The sequence below is a fragment of the Zalophus californianus genome, chromosome 7, assembly GCF_009762305.2.
Source record: "Zalophus californianus isolate mZalCal1 chromosome 7, mZalCal1.pri.v2, whole genome shotgun sequence".
In the NCBI taxonomy this organism is placed as follows: domain Eukaryota; kingdom Metazoa; phylum Chordata; class Mammalia; order Carnivora; family Otariidae; genus Zalophus; species Zalophus californianus.
In genome coordinates, this window is record NC_045601.1 from 44,040,380 (window position 1) to 44,062,433 (window position 22,054).

General features: G+C 39.7%; 1 protein-coding gene across 5 annotated transcripts in view; it reads left to right on the forward strand.

Moving 5' to 3' along the window:
- Positions 1-22,054, forward strand: part of CEP85L (centrosomal protein 85 like) — a 226,345-nt gene that overhangs the window by 48,419 nt on the left and 155,872 nt on the right. Inside the window, exon 2 of one of the 5 annotated variants that reach the window (XM_027603608.2) lies at positions 4,225-4,336. The exons of 1 other annotated variant lie outside the window; for it this stretch is intronic. In XM_027603608.2, the coding sequence (XP_027459409.1) occupies positions 4,225-4,336 (112 nt within the window). Of the gene's footprint in view, positions 1-4,224; positions 4,337-5,427; positions 5,864-9,636; positions 9,838-10,602; positions 10,698-22,054 lie in introns of those variants that run through there. 3 more of the 5 variants (XM_027603609.2, XM_027603610.2, XM_027603611.2) reach the window with 3 other exon arrangements.

The window sequence follows — 22,054 nt, forward strand, 5'->3', positions numbered from 1 at the left end:
GTTAAGCATCTGCCTTCAGCTCAGGTCGTGATCCCAGGGTCCTGGGATCGAGCCCCACATCAGGCTCGGCGAGAAGGCTGCTTCTCCCTCTCCCACTCCCCCTGCTTGTATTCCCTCTCTCTCTGTCTCTCTTTGTCAAATAAATAAATAAAGTATTTAAAAATAAATAAATAAAACCAACCCAACTCCTTTATATCTTTATCCTTACGGGTTGTTTCATTTGGGTTCTCTGGGAAGCAGACGCTAAAATGGAGGTAGGGGTGCAAGAGGTTTATTGGAGCATAGCACCTATAAAAAATGAAAGGGGTGGGAAATAGGATTGGAAAGGGAAGACTCAGACCTCAGTGCAGATCTGACCAAGTCTCAGTCAACCCAACAGAGAGCTAGAAGACAAAGGCTGATGATTACAACGGTTCTGCATGGGAAAGAATGGCAGGCCCCAATGTCTCTGCCATGCTCAGTCACTGGCTGGAGCTATCCAGGAAAAATGGCCTACCCTCAAAAGCTGAGGCAGATCCTTCAGGTGCTAACAGCTGGGGGCCGTCAGTCAACTGCATTCCTTGTGCCTGAACATCAACGTTTTTCTGGAAGGGAGGTCAGAGACCTGCAACTCCAGTGCAGCCTCATAGATTAATTACTCCCCTGCTCCACCTCTGCAATCTTAAACTCCAACATTCTCCCCACTCACCGTAATGCCCCATCTTTCCAGCGTTCACCCCCCTATCGTCATTATATCTGCTCTTTGATTTCACGAGAAACTTCCACTCCCTTATTGCCTCGGCCTTCTGTCAACATTTCAGCCCTCTCTTGATTTCACTGTTTTCTCCAGATAGGCTAGACCCAGATTCCCATTCTCCATTCTCCAGCCAATATCCTTAAATTCTTTGCCCCCTTTCCCTAAGTGCCCACATCACAAAATCCTGTTATTTTATCTGCCTTCTTTATTCCTATACTCAAACCGCTGGCTGCAGCTAAAGAAAAATCATACAACACCACAGATTAATGTCACATGGTTTCCAATTCAGCTGAACCCTAAACATTATACAGAAATCCTATAATTAGGTACTTCCTTCTCACACGGCATCTGAAGAAAAATCTTATAATTTGTTTTGCAATGTATTAAAGAGCATGATGGGAAAAGCATGGGCTTTGGGATCATATGGATTAGGTTTGGATGCTAGCTCTTTACTGCCTGTATGACCTTACCTCTCTGGGCCTTTTTCTCCCAATCTTTAAAATGGAGCTAAATTGACTGTTGATGGCAGATTGTTTTATTTATTTTTTAATTTTAATTCCAGTATAATTAACATACAGTGTTATATTAGTTTCAGGTGTACAATATAGTGATTCAGCAATTCTATGCATTACTCAGTGCTCATCATAGTAAGTGTACTCTTAATACCCTCCATCTAGTTCACCCATCCCCCCTGTAACTACCAGTTTGTTCTCTAAGGTTAAGTGTCTGTTTTTTGTCTTTTTTCTTCTTTGTTCATTTTTTAAAAAAACTATTTTTATTTTTAATTTTTGTTTTGATGACATATTGTTTTGAGGATTACATAAAATATTTAATGGGTTTAGTGAGAAGTCTCAATTCACTTAAAATATATATTCTAAAGTCCCACTCCCGCAATCCACTGTACTTTATTGAAAACCTGCCTTTCCACTGAGTTCATCTCAATCCAGTCCTGTAATATTTTAAGGTTATTAAAATATTAAATATTAAAATTTTAAGTTATTAAAATAGCCCTCTTCTCCACTAGTGCAGGTTAGGTAGGAGGCTGTGTGTGTGTGTGTGTGTGTGTGTGTGTATGTGTGTGGGGGTGTGGGGGTGTGGGTGTGTGTATGAGTGTTTGTGTGTGTGTATGTGTGTGTGGGTGTGTGTATGAGTGTGTGTGTGTGTGTGTGGGTGGGTGTGGGGGTGTGGGTGTGTGTGGGTGTGTGTGTAGGGAAGGTATGAGCTGCTTTCTTGAACTCCACCCTTCTCTCTATACGCTTATCCTTCTGGTGTCTGAGTAAGAAGACAGGTAGGGGAGAACTTGTCTTTTTATACATTGTCAAGGTGGTTGTCTTCCTTCATTGTAAATGACCTTGCATCTTTTCTATAGGCTCAGAATGGCCAGGTAGTGACCACAAATAAGTTCCATTCACAAATATGTCAATCCTAAGTAGTTCCAGTAAACACTGATGGTACCTTTGAAGACTTAACTTTGTCTTTCACTTAAATTCCATCCCTCCCAGCCTTGCCTCCTACTCAAAGGACTGCTCCATGATTTAGTGGTTTATGTCTTACCTATATTCTCATTGGCGTTCCAACCCAACTTTGGAGCCAAAGGTACAGATGGAATTAATTTTCTGTATCTCTCAGGAATCATGGACTTGAGATGAGATATCCTCACCCTGTTGGCCTGGTCGCACCACAGATGAGGAAATTGAGGCACAGACAGGTTGAATAAACTCTACGTCTTCTATTCACCTTTGTAGAGTGAATGTATCTGCTAGGAATCCAATTAAGATTTTTCAAATCCATTGCCAAGAGTTTCTGAGTTTCCTTTTTTCATTATCATAAATGATTATTTGAAATTACAACAACCCACAATAAATTCAGTAAGTTATCATTTTTATGATCTAGAAGAGGTTATATATCACGTCCCTTGTAACAACCTTGATACACCAGAATTATCTGTTCCTTGGAATTTTTTAGACTTCATCCACAAATCTGTCCCTCTCAAGTGGCAATTGTTCTTTAGGAGCTATTTCAATTGTTACTGGATGGTTTAATTTTTCTACTTTTCATTGGTTTTGATATTTTATATTTTTGTAAACATTAACGTCTCTTGAGGTTTCCTTATATTATGCACAAGCTATTTTCTTCTAATTTTAAAATATCATTTTTATCCTTTGTTATATCACTCTTCAATTCTCTGGTGGTTGTTTGCCCAGCATGATAAATTTATGTAAGAAAAACACATGTAAGATAATTTAACTTAATCAGATCAGAGATTCGTATCCAAAGAACTTAAGATTTATAAATGAAACATTTATTTTTCACTTTTAAATGTTTTTTTTTTGGAATGCAATATTTCAAATGAAGAGTTTAATATGGTTTGATATTAAATGTGGTGTTTTTGGTACTATTTTACTCTTTTATGATCTAGTTTATACTTTTTTTAAAGAGTCCTGTCCCAAAACATTATCTAAATTTCACCTAAGCAACTGTATTAAAACACATACACACATACAGAAACATACACAGTCACTATTTTCATTACTTACTTTTGTTATCTCTGTTTAGAAGAACAATTACTGAAATACTTAAGTTCAGTAATAAATGTCTTTGCTTGTAAGATTCTCCTCATGGTTTTTTCATACTATCATAACAAAACAAAAATATGCCAATTTACAACATCAGGCTTGGTAATGGTTAGGTAGTTCTTGGGTTCTTAAGCCTTTGCTATGATAAATTTTAATCATTCTGAGAACTACGGATACTGGGTGTGGGGGGAATCTGAGTTCAGTATATATTCAGAATCTATATGACTAAAAAAATGGTTACAGTTTACTTCATATACATAATACTCTCACTTAATATTTATGTTATTTTAATTGCATTAGATCTGTATCCTTTCAAGTTTAATTAATAGTAACACAAAAATTTTTTTCTTTGGTGCCAACTGCCAAAATAGAAACATGTTTTTAATATTTCCTTTTACCCTGTAATAGGTATTAAAATATTTTACATAGTCTCAGCTTCACACATTCTTTTGAATGTGTGTAGTATCATGCTCTTTGCATTGGTAAAAAACATGTAGAAAATCTGAGCAAATGATTAAAAAAAACACTGCTTAGAATTGAGTGGAAGTTGGCAGAGTTTTGGAATAACAAATAAATATAAACTCACAAAGGACCAAGATATATCTGTAATAATTCATACATTTCTTAGAACTGTATAAAAAAAAGTTTGGTGTTTATAATAAATACTGTACCTAATATGAGACTATGGTAACGATAAATCATGAAAACAAGGATACTTTGATATAGCTGTATAGCTTCTGATAATTCTTTCTGGAATTTGTTATTATTATTTTTTAGGTTTCTTTCTGAACCTCAACTATTCAAGTTTCCTAAACTTGAACACCTAAACTATTCAAATGAGCTAATGCACATTTAAATCAGGAAAAGGAACCAATCACATTCTTTCATGTTTCTTTCACTTTCTATCCTCAGAAAAAGCTGACCCTGGGGCCAACACTGCTCATAATTTGGAGAAATAAATGGAACTCTATGGGTGGGAGACTAAATATAAAACTGCAATCAGATAAATTACAACACAGATGTGGTAAGTAATAGACTACACAACTAAATGTAATTTAACCTTTAAAAGCTTTAAGCAGTATTTCCCATCTCCAAAGTGTTTAAATAGAAATACAAGGCCTTTGTTAGCAAACTTCTAAAACAGGAAAAAGTATCACTGGACTCAGAAGTCTTGTTGAGGGTAGGGACTTGCTTTTTAGTTTATCTCTGATTCATGTGCCAGGTGTAGAACCCTCCTTCTACAGTGCTCCACTTTTATTAAATAAACTCTTTTCTATCTAAATGTTGAAAGGATCCTAATATTTCCAGTGAAAAGTAAGATTTAAGGAGAGGATGCTGCTCCCTTTTGTCCTTCCTCAGGATACTTACTCTTGTATTCTGGGTTCAGGTGAAGAGTGGGAACTGACCAAATGCAGGAGAAACGTGAAGGTGCAGGGTGTAAGGAAGTACTCCCATTACACACTTTGGTGCCATTTTAACTCCTTCCTCTCTGGTTGCTTATCTGAATCACTGGGCTACTAGATTAAAATTTGCGGCCCCTCCCTGAACCCTCTGGTCTTTTTCTTTTCTGCTTTTTCCTGCGCACATTCTTGTATAGTAGATATTTTGCTACCCGCTCCCGCGCCATTGAATTTGAGAATTCAGGAACACGACTTCTTTTCTATCCCCCAAAGTGATCTATCAACGACGTTTCTGAAATGCAAGATGACTTTAATCCCAATCCCAAAGAAGACTGGGAGTCCCTCAATCCCTCCCGGGCTAGCCTTTTATCTCAAGCAGTCATGCTGCGGGCACAGGTCTTCCACGTCTCTTTCAGAGAGGTGCCCCGGAGGGCCTGAGGGATTACCCTAGGGAGGGCGGTACCGAAAGATACAGCCCCGGGGCCAAGTTCTTTTCATCTTCCCCTCTTCTCATCCGACTGAGCGCAAGGATGCGGAGGGAGGGATGCAGCTGGTGCGTCGAGGCAACCCACGGTCGCTGGCTGAGCAAAGCGGCGTAAGGGTACCCTGCGGGTCCGGGCCGCAGTTCCCGCCCCGCGCCGCGCACGCATTATGTAAGCGCCCGAGGCCACGCCCCCGTCAGGCCCCGCCCGCACCCGGCCCCGACTCAGGCTTCTGCTCTGCCGGCGGAGGGGGCGGAGAGAAGCCGCAGCTGCAACTTCGCCTGGAGGCTCTGAGCCCAGCCTGGGCTCAGCCGGGGACCTAGGCGCCGTCACCGCGGAGCCGCTGCTTCCCCGGCCCGGGCCTCAGCCCGGCGGGTTGGGGCATGGCAGCCGCCGCAGGCGGCGCCGCGTCGAATCTGGCCCCTGCGCTCCCCGCCCGTCGCTGAGCAGCCGTTAACCAGAACGCCTGCCCGCCCTCCCGCTCTTGCCGCCGCGGCCCCAGGCTCCGCACAAGTTTCCGCCGCGGAAGAAGCAGGAGGCGAAGGCGGGGGAGGACGGACGAGGGGAGTCGTGTGCCCCCGGCCCTCCGGCCCGCTATGTGGGGGCGCTTCCTGGCCCCGGAGGCCGGCGGCCCGGACAGCCCCGGCGGAGCCCGCAGTCTCCCGGCGGGTAAGTAACGGGACAGTCCCCCGGCTGACGTGGGGGTCGCGGCCGACCAAGGCGCCTCGGGACCCCGGCGCCGCTCCCCTCCCTTCTTAGGCCTGGCTTCCCCCGGGCCGCCTCCCCGACGCCGCCGCGCGCACGCCCGCCCTGTTTTCCCTCCCGGCCCCGCGGGCTGACATCTGGCGGGCCGCGTCCCCGGCCCCGTCCGCCCCGCATCGCGCGGCTCGGCGTCCAGCCAGCTCCTCCTCGGGCTGCAGCCCCCGCGCCCCAACTTAAAGCTCGCCTGGGCCTCCTGCGGTTGCGCTTTGTTGTCCGACCTCCTCCCTTTCCGTCGTGGGGTGTGTGGCCAACGTGGATAACGGGGCTCACGGGGGACGTGAGCGAAAGGTCGCTACGACCGTGCTGCGGCGGCGGCTCGTGGCGCGCCTGGGAGCGCCGGGGTCCGCTGCGCCCACGCCCGCAGCTGCTACATGGGGCGTTTTGGGGCGGGAGGAGGTTGCTGGTGATGCGGTCTCCTCCGTGAGTGATCCCGGAGGGGACTTCAGCCCCTCAGTGAAACCTGGTCACCTCCCCGCAGCCCTCTCTGGCGTAAGGCGAGGACACGTCCTGCATGAGCCAATCGATCTTTGAGCAGTGGGGGTGTTAATGCGTTCGCTTCTCCCTGGCACCTTCAAGGAAAATTTGGAGATTGTCGCGTTCAGTGTGCGAAGGGAGCGGTTTGTATCGGACGGACAGCCATTTCATGCCTGCATCTGCTTAGAAGTTATGTAGGAGCCACCAAATTAGGATACCCCCCCCACCTCCAATTCGGAATAAAAAAAAATCAGGCTTGGGTTGCCTGTGACAAGTTACTTGACACTGACCGTTCCTCCAGTCACTTTAATTGGATCTTGAACCCTTTTGAGAAGCTGGAAGTTATATAGGCCTTTTATCCAGAAAAAATTGCCCTCAGGACAGACGCAAAATTTTTCCTACAATTTTAGGTGTTTATAGAACTCTTAAGTAACCTTGTTCCACAAAATGTTTGAGTTTCACTTGTAACTGACATTTTCGTGTACATTCAAAGCTTTTGCAAAACCAAAAAAGTAGAAGCAGTATTTGGAAGTGTGAATTTTTTTTTTCTGATAGCATTTTCTGCTGTTTGAAATATATTAGGCACAGTTGCTATTAAAATTTCAAATAATGCAATTTTGTGGTAGTCTAGAAATTTGTGATGTGTTTTTTTAGACATAATTTTACCAGTTATTGGGGGATGTAATTGACAAGTAGAAATTGTATGTATATTTAAGGTGTACAACTTGATATTTTGATGTATATATGCATCATGAAATGATCTCCACAATCAAGCTAGTTAATATATCCATTACCTCATAGAGTTACAATACTTTTGTGAGTGGTAAGAACACTTAAGATCTACCCTCTTAGCAAATTTCAGTCATACAGTATTGTTAACTGTAGTCATCATACTGTACTTTTAGATGGAGACATATATAAATTTTAAAAGTCCAGAGTTAAATTTAAAATCATTCTCTTAAACTTGGTCCTGCAACACTTTTAGAAATAATGGAATTTAATGTAGGCATGAAGTTAGTAAAAATGTGGGTAAGAATTATTTTCTCTAAGATGTATACTACTTGTCCTAAGAAGGGGAGACCATAGTTAAGAGGTTTCTGATGCTTACTGAGTATTTGGAAATCCTGCAATCAAAGTAACTTCAGTAAGTGAGAAGACACTTCATTATCCCTAGGGGTTGGATGGAGTGGTTTCAATTTATCTGTACATGTCAAAAGCCATCTGTAACATCTTTGTAACCTTACCTCTTTAAATAGATTTGTAATAATAAGTTTGGAGGTATAATATCACCCAAGCATTGTATCCATTTTTTCATTGTTTTCCATGAGGAAGAAAACATCATAGTGCTTAGAAGTTAAGTAACTAAAGGACGGACTTTGAGGTTGTATTGCAGCCTCTAGACCTTAGCTGTAGCAAAGAACATAGTGGAAGGAGATACATTATAACAGTACCCAAGTTGAAGGAATTTGGACAGGATATCTTTACAAAGCATATATTTTATCTCAGCTTTTTTGACAGTGATAAACCATTGGTAAGTCAGGACATGCCTTTCCAATAAAAAATTTTTTTTTGCCTCTATGCTGAGAGTGGATTACTTTTACAGTAATGATGTGATTTTTGTTAATGCTTCTTCATTTTCTTGAGCAAATAAGTTTGTTTTTTTTTTAAGATTTTATTTATTTGAGAGTGAGAGAGATGGAGAGAGCACGAGCAAGGAGGAGGGGGAAAAGCGGAATCTCCACTGAGCAGGGAGCCCAATTGGGCCTGATCCCAGGACCCTGGGACCATGATCTGAGCAGAAGGCATAACGCTTAACCAGCTGAGCCACCCAGGTGCCCCATGACCAAATAAGTATTTAAAATTATTTTTTAGTTAGTTTTATAAAGTTATACCATAGATGAAAAACTTAAGTGTAGTTTCTTTTACAAATGAGCAGATGGTGAAGGTCAAGTTAACGACCTCTGCGTTGATTTATGCAGGGATTTCTTTTCCTTTCTGAGAAGTTGAAGATAATTTATATTTTTGAAATGATGTCCAGTGTATCTTTTGACAAAATTGAATGATTTTAGAGCTTTTTTGAAAACAAAGGTCTGTCTTCTGATTGAATTTGTCAGCAATCATTTTGGTCCGGTGGGCCAATGGGAAGACCAGGGATAAGTAGATAATTTCTGGTATTAAAATGAGTTTATTTCAATATGTGGGTTAATTCTAGGTATCCTAAAACTGATTTGCTTATACAAATATGTAACTAGACTAAAGAGAAAATGAAAGGTAATATAGAATCAGCTGAAAATACTGAAGGGAACTTTTTTATTTTTTAAGTAATGACAGTAAAAACAAATAGTAGTAACAAGTGTGAGTGAGTTGGAAAATCCTGAACTTTTGACCTTTGCTTTAAGATTTAATTTTGTTTTGGTACCTACAGTTTTTCAGCTTTATAGAGTAACTGTTTATAAATGTAAATAAGATGAATATGTTCTTATATTTCCATACAAAGAAAAAACAAAAGTCCCCCCTCCGCCCTCTCCTCTTTCTCTATTAGCAAGTATGGTTAGAAAGCTAATTTTAAATAGAACAAGTGGTATGTCTTTTATGTTTTTGGTTGAGTGCATTTGAGAATACCTTACTATTCAAAATGTATAATAATTTCAAAATTGGTTGAAGGATGGGTATATTTCCCTTAAGTTCTTCTTGTTTGTTTTGTTTTTTTAGAGAGGGAGAAGAGGAGAGGGAATCTTAAGTAGGGTTCACGCCCAGTGCAGAGCCTGACATTGTGGCTTGATCTCACATCCCTGAGATCATGACCTGAGCTGAAATCAAGAGTTGGGATCCTTAACTGACTGGGCCACCCAGGTGCCTCTATTTCCCTTAGGTTTTAAAAATCTAGTATGATATAGTAATATTTTGAGTATGTATATCTAGTTATACTGAACTTGATTCATTTTATAAATATTAATATATTCAACCCTTACAACATTTTGGGGTAGGATATGATAGTTTTAAAGTGTGCTAAAACATAATGTTATGGAAAACAAGATCTGGAAGAAATGTCATTTGTTTAGTGCCCTGAGCTTGAAATCTACCTCTTTCTAGTTGTTGCTTTGCCATAGGTGATTAGTGATGTCATAATGATAGTGATGGTAACTGGTCTGATTACATCAGATACTAAGGTTTTCTGCTGTGGTTCTGAATTAGATGGATCTAAAAGTACCGTGGTAACAATGAAACATAATTCTTTCACCTAAACTCAGTTGGACATGTTCTATTATAATAGGCATTGGGAGTTGAGGCGGGAATCTCAACTTTAGTGATGACTTTTGTGAAATGAAGTTGATTAGTAATTGGAATTTGATCACTTCTTGGCTTGAATGAAGCTGGTTAATTAATCTGAGGCCAGGCCATAAATGGTAAGTTGACAATCACTATTATCATGTTGTAAATATTTCTGTGTGTTGAGGACAGAAAGATTTTACAGAGTCCTGATGTTTTCTGATTGGGTGAAATGTTTATATGCGTATTCTGAAGACATGTAGAGTCCTAGGTAGTATTTTACTGGGTGATGGCTTAAGTAGTGGGAACTAATGTATAAAATGTGCATTAAAAAATGAACAATGTCATCATCTAGATAACTTCCAAAGCTGCAATGAGATACTAAATATTATTACTACTTTAAGGGTATTCATATTTTACACCATCAAAATAATATTTTGAAAAGTAGAATTTATCATATAAGGGCACCTGGGTGGCTCAGTTGGTTAGGCGACTGCCTTCGACTCAGGTCATGATCCTGGAGTCCCAGGATCCAGTCCCGCATCAGACTCCCTGCTCAGCGGGGAGTCTGCTTCTCCCTCTGACCTTCCCCCCTCTCCTGCTCTCTCTCTCTTCCTCATCCTCTCTCACAAATAAATACATAAAATCTATAAAAAAAAAGAATTTATCATATAAGATCTTTCATTTTAAGTGTGGGAATGGTTAACATAAAATGAACATCAAATTGCTCCTCATACTAATATTTTACTTCCACTTTTTATTTTTGTTAAATTAAAAAAATCCATTGTTATTGCCTAGCATAGCAGTTGGCACATAATAAGTACTTGGTAAATGTTTGTGAGTCATTCTTTCAATAAATATTATGTAGTAAGCATTGTACTAGTCTCTAGGGATACATCACTGAACAAGAAAGATAAGGTCCTAGCTCTAAGGGAGCTTACATTCTAGTGAGGAGGAAGCTGTCTGTAAGTAAACTAACGACAAGAGAATTCATCTGGTAAGTACTATGAAAAAAAAGGAACTGGGTGAGGTGACCGAAGATGGGTAGGGCTACTTTGGATAGGCTGGTCAGGAAGGCCTTTCTGAGGAACTTATACTGAGCTGAGGCCAGAATGATGAGAAGGAACCAGGCATGAGGGAGGAGTGTTTAGGTGGAGGGTACAGAAACAGCTCTATGGTAAAAATGAGGAGTTTGAGGAATATCAAGAGCCAGTGAATTTGGACCATAGAGAGCAGGGATGTGAGGAGTGAAGGAGGCCTGATAATATAAGGCATTGCAAGAAGTTTGGATTCTCTTCTATATGGGGGGAAGTTAGCTGTGAAAGGGGAGGAGAGATGACTATTCATTCATTCACCCAAGTGTCTACTATGAGGCTGACACTGTTCTATGTATTGGGGAAACAAAGTAGACATTCTCTATCCTTGGTGTTTACAGATCACTCCTGGCTGTTTTGTGGGGGGAAGAAATTGTGGAGGGGTGTGGGAAAGAAGATCAGTAGGGAAGCCAGTTATTAGGTTACTGTAGTAATTAGGTGACAGATGATGGCTTTGATCATAGTGGTAAGATCAGATTTGGAGAGAAGAGAATGGGTTTGGAATATACTTGAGAAACCTGACAGGATTTACTGATGGTTTGGAGATGGAAAAGGAGGGAAAGAGGAATCAAAGATGATGTCTTAGTTTTGGCTTCAGTAATTATAGTCTATGGTAGTACCATTTCGTGAGGCAGGGAAGAGTGAGGAAGGCAAGTAGAATTGAGTTCTGTTTTGGTCTTGTGAAGTTTGAAATGCTTTTTAGAAGTTCAGGTAGAATATTGAGTCTGGAGCTCAGTGGGGAGATGAGAGAGGAGGAGGTATGAATTTTGAGAGATATCTGAGTATAAATGGTGTTTAAAGGTGGTCACATGGAGAGAGCATATAGAAGACAGCAGAGGATCAAGCTCTGGGACATTTCATGTTTTCTGTCAGGTAGAGGAAGAACGGAGGGAATAGCCAGTGAGTTTGGAGTAAAATCAGAGTGTTATGTTCTAGAAGAGAGAAGGCTGAAGGAAGGAGTTATCACTAAAGTCTTAGAGTTTTAGAGGCCGTGTAAAATGAGTCAGAAGACAATGGCCAGTTTTAGTGAGAGAGACTTAAAACTGGAGGGGATTAGAGATTTCTCTAATCCACTCAACTCTTTATTGCATAGAGATTAATACATAAGTCCTAAATAAAAGTTTGAATTGCTTTCTCCTTACTACTTCTTAAGCTAGGGTGACCCTAGGTTTGCCTGGGATGCTCAGTTTTAAAACTGGGGGAAGTATCTCCTGGCATGCCTTACATTGAACAGTGGCTGAGCCTTGACTTTGGCCAGGGCATCTGAAATGGTGTAAGTGTTCTTCCCATCAGGATAGATTTTCTCAGTCAGGGAACCTAGACTTTGGTAATTAGTTTTATTTTATGCTTTGGCCTGAGAATCTGCTTCAAAATAGTGATTCTGCCTCTTATTTTTATTTTCTTGTGTGATAAGTGGTCTTAAGACTTCATTACATAGTGCTAAATTAATTCAAGTCATTGATAAGATTATAAATTACTTTAAAGAATGAGTTTAAGATCAGGAGCTTTGTTTTATGCCTTTTCTATATGGTAGATGTCTAGTAAATAAGTATGGTTGCTTTATTGATGCTACTTTTCAGTACTAAAATTCAGAGTTAGAGATGAACTATAGTTTTTAGTTATCCTTCTGGAACAGAATGGGATGAAAGATTTGGACTACATTTCATATAAAATTCACAGTTTTCTACAAGGTAGTTACATTGCTCTTATAGGGGCAGATGTGTGTTTATTGACCGTAAGAAATATATATTGCCTTGCCATGACATTACAGAAGCTTTTTTGAAGCTTTCTCAGTAGTACTGAGCATTCCATCTCATTTGAGGAATAATGTACTGAAAAGTTTGACTAGGAATTAAGTTCTTTAATTTTGGGGAGATATTTGTTAATTTTCTCAAAACTTTATTTTGAAATGTTCTAGAACTAAAGTTTTTTTGTTTGTTTGTTTTGTTTTTTTAAAGTAGGCTCCACGCCCAGTGTGGAGCCCAGTGCAGGGCTTGAACTCACGACCCTGAGATCAAGACCTGAGCTGAGATCAAGAGTTGGATGCTTAACTGAGCCACCCAGGTGCCCCTAGAACTAAAGTTTTGTTTTAGTTTTGGCATTTAAAGATCTGTGGCACTTAGGTTCCTAAGTATGAGTAAACAAAAGGCTGACTGAGAAATAATTAGCTTATTCAGCTTCCTTTGGAGATTAATGGCTACATAAATGAAAGTAGCATTTATTAAGCCTAGCTACTGATTTAGGAAAATTTATTTTGATTGGGATTTTTATTTTCGCCCAGGTGCTATTGATCCTTCTAAGTTTTGGCATAATTTGCTATAGAATATTTTTTCTAGTAGTACTGTGAAATAGTTATATTCAAAGACAAAGAGAATCCTCTGGAATGCCACTTGGTATACTTTCTCCACATCTGTAGTGGTTTTATAAAAAGCCTCATTTTTACTAGTTTATAAACAGAACAGAGGCTTATAAGAGGTTAAATGAAATGTGGCCCTCATTCCAAATGGCTGCCAAGGTACTTTTTTTGAATGAAGCATTTCAAGTAACCAGAAGATAGGACTCCTCACCTTTTTACACATTGAAATCAACAGCTCTATAATTTTTTCATAGGAGGAGATAGACTTGTCTTTGTTGTTTGCTGCCTTAATGCTCTTGAATTCCTTGTTTTATATAATGAGTACTTGGCAAATATTTATTGGTTTGAATTTATACTTTTTCTGTGAAAGGCAAACCACTTATTTACCTGATCATTGTTCTTAATTGAGGTAATCTTAATCTCAACCTGAACCAATGAAAGTTCTTCCTTGTTATGATAGAATTGTAAATAAGGAAATTCAGAATCACGTCTGAAGAATAGTCTTAAACCTTTTGTGTTAATGTGTCTAAAGTTATTTAAAGTAGTTGAATGAACTTACCTATTTTTTTATGTTTAGAAAGCAAAGACTACTAGTTTTTGATTACTTAAAATTCAGTTTTAATTTACATTCCCACCAACAGTTCCCTTTTCTCTACGTTCTTGCCAATATTTGTTATTTCTTGGCTCTTTGATAATGGCCATTCTAACTGGTGTGAGGTGGTATCTCATTGTGGTTTTGATTTTCATTTTTCTTTTTTTTTTTAAAGATTTTATTTATTTGAGAGAGAGAGAATGAGAGACAGCACAAGAGGGAAGAGAGTCAGAGGGAGAAGCAGACTCCCTGCTGAGCAGGGAGCCCGATGTGGGACTCGATCCCGGGACTCCAGGATCATGACCTGAGCCGAAGGCAGTTGCTTAACAAACTGAGCCACCCAGGCGCCCTGATTTTCATTTTTCTGTTGGTTAGTGATGTTGAGTACCTTTTCATGTACCTGTTGGCCATTGTATGTCTTTTTTGGAAAAATACCTATTCAGATCCTCTGCCCATTTTAAAACTTGATTTTTTTTTTTTTTTTGGCTGTTCAGTTGTATGAGTTTCTTATATATTTTGGATATTAAATCCTTATCACAGGAGCATGTGGGTGGTTCAGTCGGTTAGGCATCCGATTTTGATCTCAGCTCAGGATTCCATCTCAGGGTCTTGAATTCAAGTCTCATGTTGGGCTCTACGGTGGGTGTGGAGCCTACTTAAAAAAAAAACCCAACTTATCAGATATATAATTTGGAAATACTTTTTCACATTCCAGAGGTTGCCTTTTCATTTTGTTGATGGTTTCCTTTGCTGTGCAGAAGCTTTTTGATACAGTCCTGCTTGTTTATTTTTGCTTTTGTTGCCTTTGCTTTTGGTGGCAAATCCAAAAAAAATATTGCCAAGACTGATGTCTAGGAGATTATCCTCTGTTTTCTTCTAGAAGTTTTATGGTCTCAGGCCTTATATGCAAGTTTTTAACTCATTTTGAGTTGATTTTTGTGTATGGTATTAAGATAGGGGTCTTTTGCATGTGGCTGCCCAGTTTTCCCAACACCATTTATTGAAGAGACTATCCTTTTCCCATTCAGTATTCTTGGCTCCTTTGTAGTAAATTAATAACCATATATGCATGGGTTATTTCTGCACCCTTTATTCTGTTCCATTGATTTATGTGTTTGTTTTCATGCCTGGCACTTTAAAAAAATTTTTTTTATTAAAGATTTATTTATTTGAGAGAGAGTGAGCATGAGTGGGAGGGGCAGAGGGAGAGGGAGAGAGATTCAAGGAGACTCTGCGCTGAGCACAGAGCACTATGCATAGGACCTGAGCCGAAACCAAGAGTTGGGGACACTTAACCGACTGTGCTACCCAGGTGCCCCTTTATGCCTGGCACTTTTTTTTAAATTTTTTTATTGTTATGTTAATAATCATATATTACATCATTAGTTTTTGATTATGCCTGGCACTTTTAAAAATATATGTCTTCGTGATTTTTCACCAAGATGGTGGAGGAGTAGGAGACCTTAGTTTCATCTGGTCCCAGGAATTCAGCTAGATAGCTATCAAATCATTCTGAACTCCTGTGAACTCAGCCAGAGATCTAAGAAAAGAATAGCTGCAACTCTACAAATAGAAAAGCGACCACTTTCTGCAAGGTAGGAGGTGTGGAGAAGTGCATATGAGCTGATATATGGGAAGATAGACCCCAGGGGGAGGGAGCCTCTCTAAGCTGGCTACCGGAAAGTGATATAGCAGCAGAGTGCAAAATCAGAACTTTTAGAAAGAAGTCTGTTCTGGTAAGGGACATCCCTGCCTGAAGGATGCTCAGGTGATGAAGCAGGGTGGAATCCTAGGTGAGAAAGTGTGGTCTCAGGATCACCGGGGTTACAGGAAGATGGGGGGTGTCTGAATGTGGCAGAGTTCCCAGACATAAGAGTGGGGAAGTTGGCTGCTATCAGTGAGCCCAGGAGTGGGCTCTCAGTTCACGGTTGCCATAAACTGAACTGCAGCCTGGTCTGGTGACTGCTGTCTGAGCAGGGGCCCAACAAGTGACAGAACTGGCAGAACTGACGAGACCCCCGGGAGGAGTGGCATGGGTGAGAGCCACAGGAGTCAGCCGGGTTTGGAGACTCAAAGCAGGGTTGCCTGTCTGAGATAGAAATGCGTGGTCAGGGCGCCTGGGTGGCTCAGTCATTAAGCATCTGCCTTCGGCTCAGGTCATGATCCCAGGGTCCTGGGATCGAGCCCCACATTGGGCTCCCTGCTCCGCGGGAAGCCTGCTTCTCCCTCTCCCACTCCCCCTGCTTGTGTTCCTGCTCTCGCTATCTCTGTCTCTATCAAATAAATAAATAAAATCTTTAAAAAAAAAAAAAAGAAATGCTTGGTCACAGGCTGGGTGAGCACAGAGTGGGGACCGAGACCAGTGAGGACAGGAGTGATTGATTGCTTTTCCCTGAGGGTGCACTGAGGAATCCGGTCCAAGCTCTTGGCTCTTGGCTCTGAGGCTGGAGATTGAGAGGCCACCATTTCAATCTCATCCTCTAAAGTAGTACTGAAAGCCTTCAGGGAACAAAAGCCACATAGATCAATCCGGAGCAGATTACTTAGCCTTGCCCCCTGGCAAGGGCAGTGTCATTCTGCCCGGGGCAAAGACACCTGACAATCATTGCAGTAGGCCCCTCCTCCAGAAGATCAGCAAGAACATCCAGGCAATACCAATTTTGCCAATCATTGAGAATTGCAGAACTCAGTGCTAGGGGCATACAGCATATAGAATTCGTGGTTTTTTTCCCCACAATTCTTTAGTTTTTTAATTTAAATTTTTTTTCTCTTTCCTTTCAACAATTTCTTATTTTATCAGCTTTTAAAAAAATCTTTAATTTTCATTTTTACAGTTATATTCTAACCTTTCATTGTATTTAATGATTAAATAATGACTCATTAATATTTAATCTTTCATTACAATTTTGGGATGCAGTTTCTTCTAAAAGACCACAGTACACCAAGGATCTAGTCTATGGCTCTGTTTTCTTCACCTGTCTGATCATATTCTCTCTCTCTTTCTTCTTCTTTTTTTTTTCTGTTAAAAGTCTTTTTAAAAATTTTCATCTTTACAGTTACATTCTTTCAATGTATTTACTTTTGTGTATTATATATGTATATATATATTTATGTAAGTTTTCTTATAATTTTGAGATATTAGTTTCTTGTAACAAACTGACCAAAATACGGTCAGGATATAGTGTATTGCTCTGTTCTTTTCACTTGTCTGTTTATATTCCTTCTCTTTTTTTTTTTCCTCTTTTTTTCTGGTCTTTTAATTTTCATTTTTACAGTTACATTCTGTCCTTTAATTGTATTTAATCTTATTTTTTACATATATAAGTTTTTCTTATATATGCAAAGTTTTTCTTTACAATTTTGGGATCTAGTTTTCTAACAGACCAAAATACACATAGGATCCAGTGTATTGGTCTGTTCTGCCCACCTGTCTGATTATATTCTCTCTTTTTTTTAATTTTAATTTTTTTTTTCGGTTTCCGGTCCCATCTGATTTCTTTAATGTATATTTTTCTGGGGTCGTTGTTGCCATTTTAGTATTTTGTTCTGTCGTTCATCTGTTCTTCTCTGGACAGAATGACAAGATGGAAAGACTCACCTAAAAAAAGAGAAAAAGAGGCAGTACTGATCGCCAGGGACCTAATCAGTATGGATATAAGTAAGATGTTGGAACTAGAGTTCAGAATAATGATTATAAAGATACTACCTGGATTTGAGTAGAGAATCCCATTCTGGAGAAATAAAAGAGCTAAAATTGAAATAAGTTGAAATAAAAAAAGGCTATTAATGAGATGCAATAAAAAATGGAGGCTCTAACTACTAAGATAAATGAGGCAGAAGAGAGAATTGTGATAATAAAAGACAAAATGATGGAGAATCGAGCTGAGGAAAAGAGAGATAAACTACTGGATCACGATGGGAGAATTTGAGAAATAAGTGATACCGTAAAGTGAAACAATATTAGAATAATTGGGATCCCAGAAAAAGAGGAAAGAGAGAGAGGGGCAGAAGGTATATTGGAGCAAATTATAGTGGAGAACTTACCCTAATCTGGGAAAGGAAATAGGCATAAAAGACCAGGAGGCACAGAGAACCCTCCTCAGAATCAATAAAAACAGGTCAGTACCCTGACATATAATAGTGAAACTTGTAAATCTCAGAGACAAAGAGGAAATCCTGAAAGCAACTTGGGACAAGAGGTCCATAAACCTACAAAGGTGGAAACATTAGGCTTGCAGCAGACCTATCCACAGAGACTTGGCAGGCCAGAAAGGACTGGCATGATATATTCAGGGTACTAAATGAGAAAAATATGCAGCCAAGAATACTTTATCCAGCTAGGATGTCATTCAAAATAAAAGGAGTGATAAAAAGCTTCCAGGACAAACAGAAACTAAAAGAATTTGTCGTCACCAAACCAGCCCTACAAGAAAGAGTAAAAAGGATTCTTTAAGCAAAGAGAGAGCCCAAAAGTATATAGACCAGAAAGGAACAGAGACAATCTACAGAAACGGTGCCTTTACAGGTAATACAATGGCACTAAATTCATATCTTTCAATAGTTACTCTGAATGTAAATGGGCTAAATGCCCCAATCAAAAGACACAGGGTATCAGATTGGATAAAAAAGCAAGACCCATTGATATGCTGTCTGCAAGAGACTCATTTTAGACCCAAAGACACCTCCAGATTTAAAGTGAGGGGGTGAAAAACCATATATCATGCTCCTGGACGTGAAAAGAAAGCTGGGGTGGCAATCCTTATATCATACAAATTAGATTTTAAGGCTGTAATAACAGATGAGGAAGGACACTATATCATAATTAAAGGGTCTATCCAACAAGAAGATCTAACAATTGTAAATCTTTATGCCCTAACATGGGAGCAGCCAGTTATATAAACCAATTAATAATAAAACTAAAGAAACACATTGATAATAATACAATAATAGTAGGGGACTTTAATATTCCACTCACTTCAATGGACAGATCATCTAAGCAGAGGATCAACAAGGAAACAAGAGCTTTGAATGACACACTGGACCAGGTGGACTTTACAGATACATTCACTCCATCCTAAAGCAGCAGAACACACTTTTTTGTCAAGTGCACATGGAACATTCTCCAGAATAGATCACATACTGGGTCACAATCAGTTTTCAACTGGTACCAAAAAATTGAGTTCTAAAGAACTCAATCAAATACATGGAGGCTAAAGACCGTCTTATTTAAAGAATGAATGGGTCAACCAGGAAATAAAAGAAGAATTTAAGAAATTCATGGAAACAAATGAAAATGAAAGCACAACTTTTCAAAACCTTTGGGATGCAGCAAAGGCGGTCCTAAGAGGAAAGTATATAGCACTACAAGCCTTTCTCAAGAAGCAAAAAAGGCCTTAAATACAAAACCTAACCTTACACCTAAAGGAGCTGGAGTAAGAACAGCAAAAAAAAAAAAAAAAAAAAAAAAAAAAAGGCCTAACCCAGCAGGAGAAGAGAAATAATAAAAGATTAGAGTGGAAATCAATGAAATAGAAACCAAAAGAACAGTAGAACAGATCAACGAAACTAGGAGGTGGTTCTTTGAAAGAATTAATAAGATTGATAAACCTCAGGCCAGACTTATCAAAAGGAAAAGAGAAAGGACCCAAATAAATAAAATCATGAATGAAAAGAGGAGAGATCCCAACCAACACTGAAGAAATACAATTATAAGAACATATTATGAGCAACTATGCCAGCAAATTAGGCAATCTGGAAGAAATGGATGCATTCCTAGAGATGTATAAACTACCAAAACTGAAACAGGAAGAAATAGAAAACCTGAACAGACCCATAACCAGCAAGGAAATTGAAGCATTAATTGAAAATCTCCCAACAAACAAGAGCCCAGGGCCAGATGGCTTCCCAGGCGAATTCTACCAAACACTTAAGGAAGAATTAATACCTATTCTTCTGAAGCTGTTTCCAAAAAATAGAAATGGAAGGAAAGCTTCCAGACTCTATGAGGCCAGCATTACCTTGATCCCAAAACCAGACAAAGACCCCACCAAAAACGAGAATTACAGACCAATATCCCTGATAAACATGGATGCCAAAATTCTCACCAAGACTCTAGCCAATAGGCTCCATTTAAAGGATTATTCACCAGGACCAAGTGGGATTTATTCCTGGACTGCAAGGGTGATTCAACATCTGCAAATCAATCAGTGTGATACACTACATAAATAAAAGAAAGGATAAGAACCATATGATCCTCTCAATAGATACAGAAAGACCATTTCATAAGGTACAGCATTCTTTCTTCATTAAAACTTTTCACAGTGTAGGGATGGAGGGAACATACCTCAATTTGGTAAAAGCCATATACGAAAAGCCCACAGCAAATATCACTCTCAATGGGGAAAAACTGAGAGCTTTTCCCCTAAGGTCAGGAGCACAGCAGGGATGTCCACTATCACCACTGCTGTTCAACACAGTACTAGAATTTCTAGCCTCAGCAGTCAGACAATTAAAAAAAAAAAAAAGCATCTGAATCGGCAAAAAAGTCAAACTCTCACTCTTTGTAGATGACATGATACTCTATGTGGAAAACCCAAAAGATTCCACCCCAAAATTCCAAAGCTTATACAGGAGTTCAGCAAAGTGGCAGAATATAAAGTCAGTGCACAGAAATCAGTTGCATTTCTGTACATTAACAATGAGACAGTAGAAGGAGAAATTAAAGAGTCATCCCATTTACAATTGCACACAAAACCATAAGATATCTAGGAATAAGCCTAACCATAGAGGCAAAGGATCTGTACTCAAGAGAACTTTACAACGCTCATGAAAGAAATGGAGGAAGACACAAAGAGATGGAAAAACATTCCATGCCCATGGTATGAACGCACAAATATTGTTAAAATGTCTATGCTACCTAGAGCAGTCTACATATTCAATGCAGTCCCTATCAAAATACCATCAACTTTTTTCACAGAGCTGGAACAAACAATCCTAAAATTTGTGTGGAATCAGAAAAGACCCCAAATAGCCAAAGGAATGGCGAGAAAGAAAACCAATGTTGGTGGCATCACAATGCTGGACTTGAAACTATTACAAAGCTGTAATGGTCAAGACAGTATGGTATTGGCACAAAAACAGACGCATAGATCAGTGGTACAGAATAGAGAATCCAGAAATGGACCCTCAACTCTATGGTCAACTAATCTTTGACAAAGCAGGAAAGACTGTCCAGTGGAAAAAAGACAGTCTCTTCAACAAATGGTGTTGGGAAAATTAGACAGCCACATGCAGAAGAAGTTATTTGTAAATGACATATGAGATAAAGGGCTAGTATCCAGAATCTATAAAGAACTTATCAAACTCAACACCCAAAGAACAAATTATCCAATCAAGAAATGGGCAGACGACATTAACAGACATTTTTTCCAAAGAGGACATCAAAATGGCCAACAGACACATGAAAAAGTGCTCAACATCGCTCGGCATCAGGGAAATCCAAATCAAAACCTCAATGAGATACCACCTCACACCAGTCAGAATGGCTAAAATTAACAAGTCAGGAATGACAGATGTTGGCGAGGATGCAGAGAAGGGGGAACCCTCTTACACTGTTGGTGGGAATGCAAGCTGGTGCAGTCACTCTGGAAAACAGTATGGAGGTTCCTTAAAAAGTTGAAAATAGAGCTCTCCTATGATCCAGCAACTGCACTACTGGGTATTTACCCCAAAGATACAAATGTAATGATTTGAAGGGACACCTGCACCCCAGTGTTCATAGTAGTAATGCCCACAAGAGCCAGATGGAAAGAGCCTAGATGTCCATTGACTAATGGGTAAAGAAGAAGTGGTATGTATACACACACACACACACACACACACACACACACACACACACACACACACACACACATACAGTGGAATACTACTCAGCCATCAAAAAATTGAAATCTCAGCATTTGCAACGATGTGGATGGAATTAGAGGGTATTATGCTAAGTGAAATAATTCAGTCATAGAAAGATCATTAAATGATCTCACTCATGTGGAATCGAAGACACAAAAGAGAGGTCACAGAGGATGAGAGGAAAAAAATAAAACAAGATAAAAATCAGAGAGGAAGACAAACCATAAGAGACTCTTAATCCTAGGGAACAAACTGAGGGTTGCTGGAGGGGAGGGCGATGGGAGGATGGGTAACTGAGTGATAGATGTTAAGCAGGGCATGTGATGCAGTGGGCACTGGGTATTAAGTAAGACTGATGAATCACTGACCTCTACCTCTACCTCTCTGAACCAACAATACATGATATG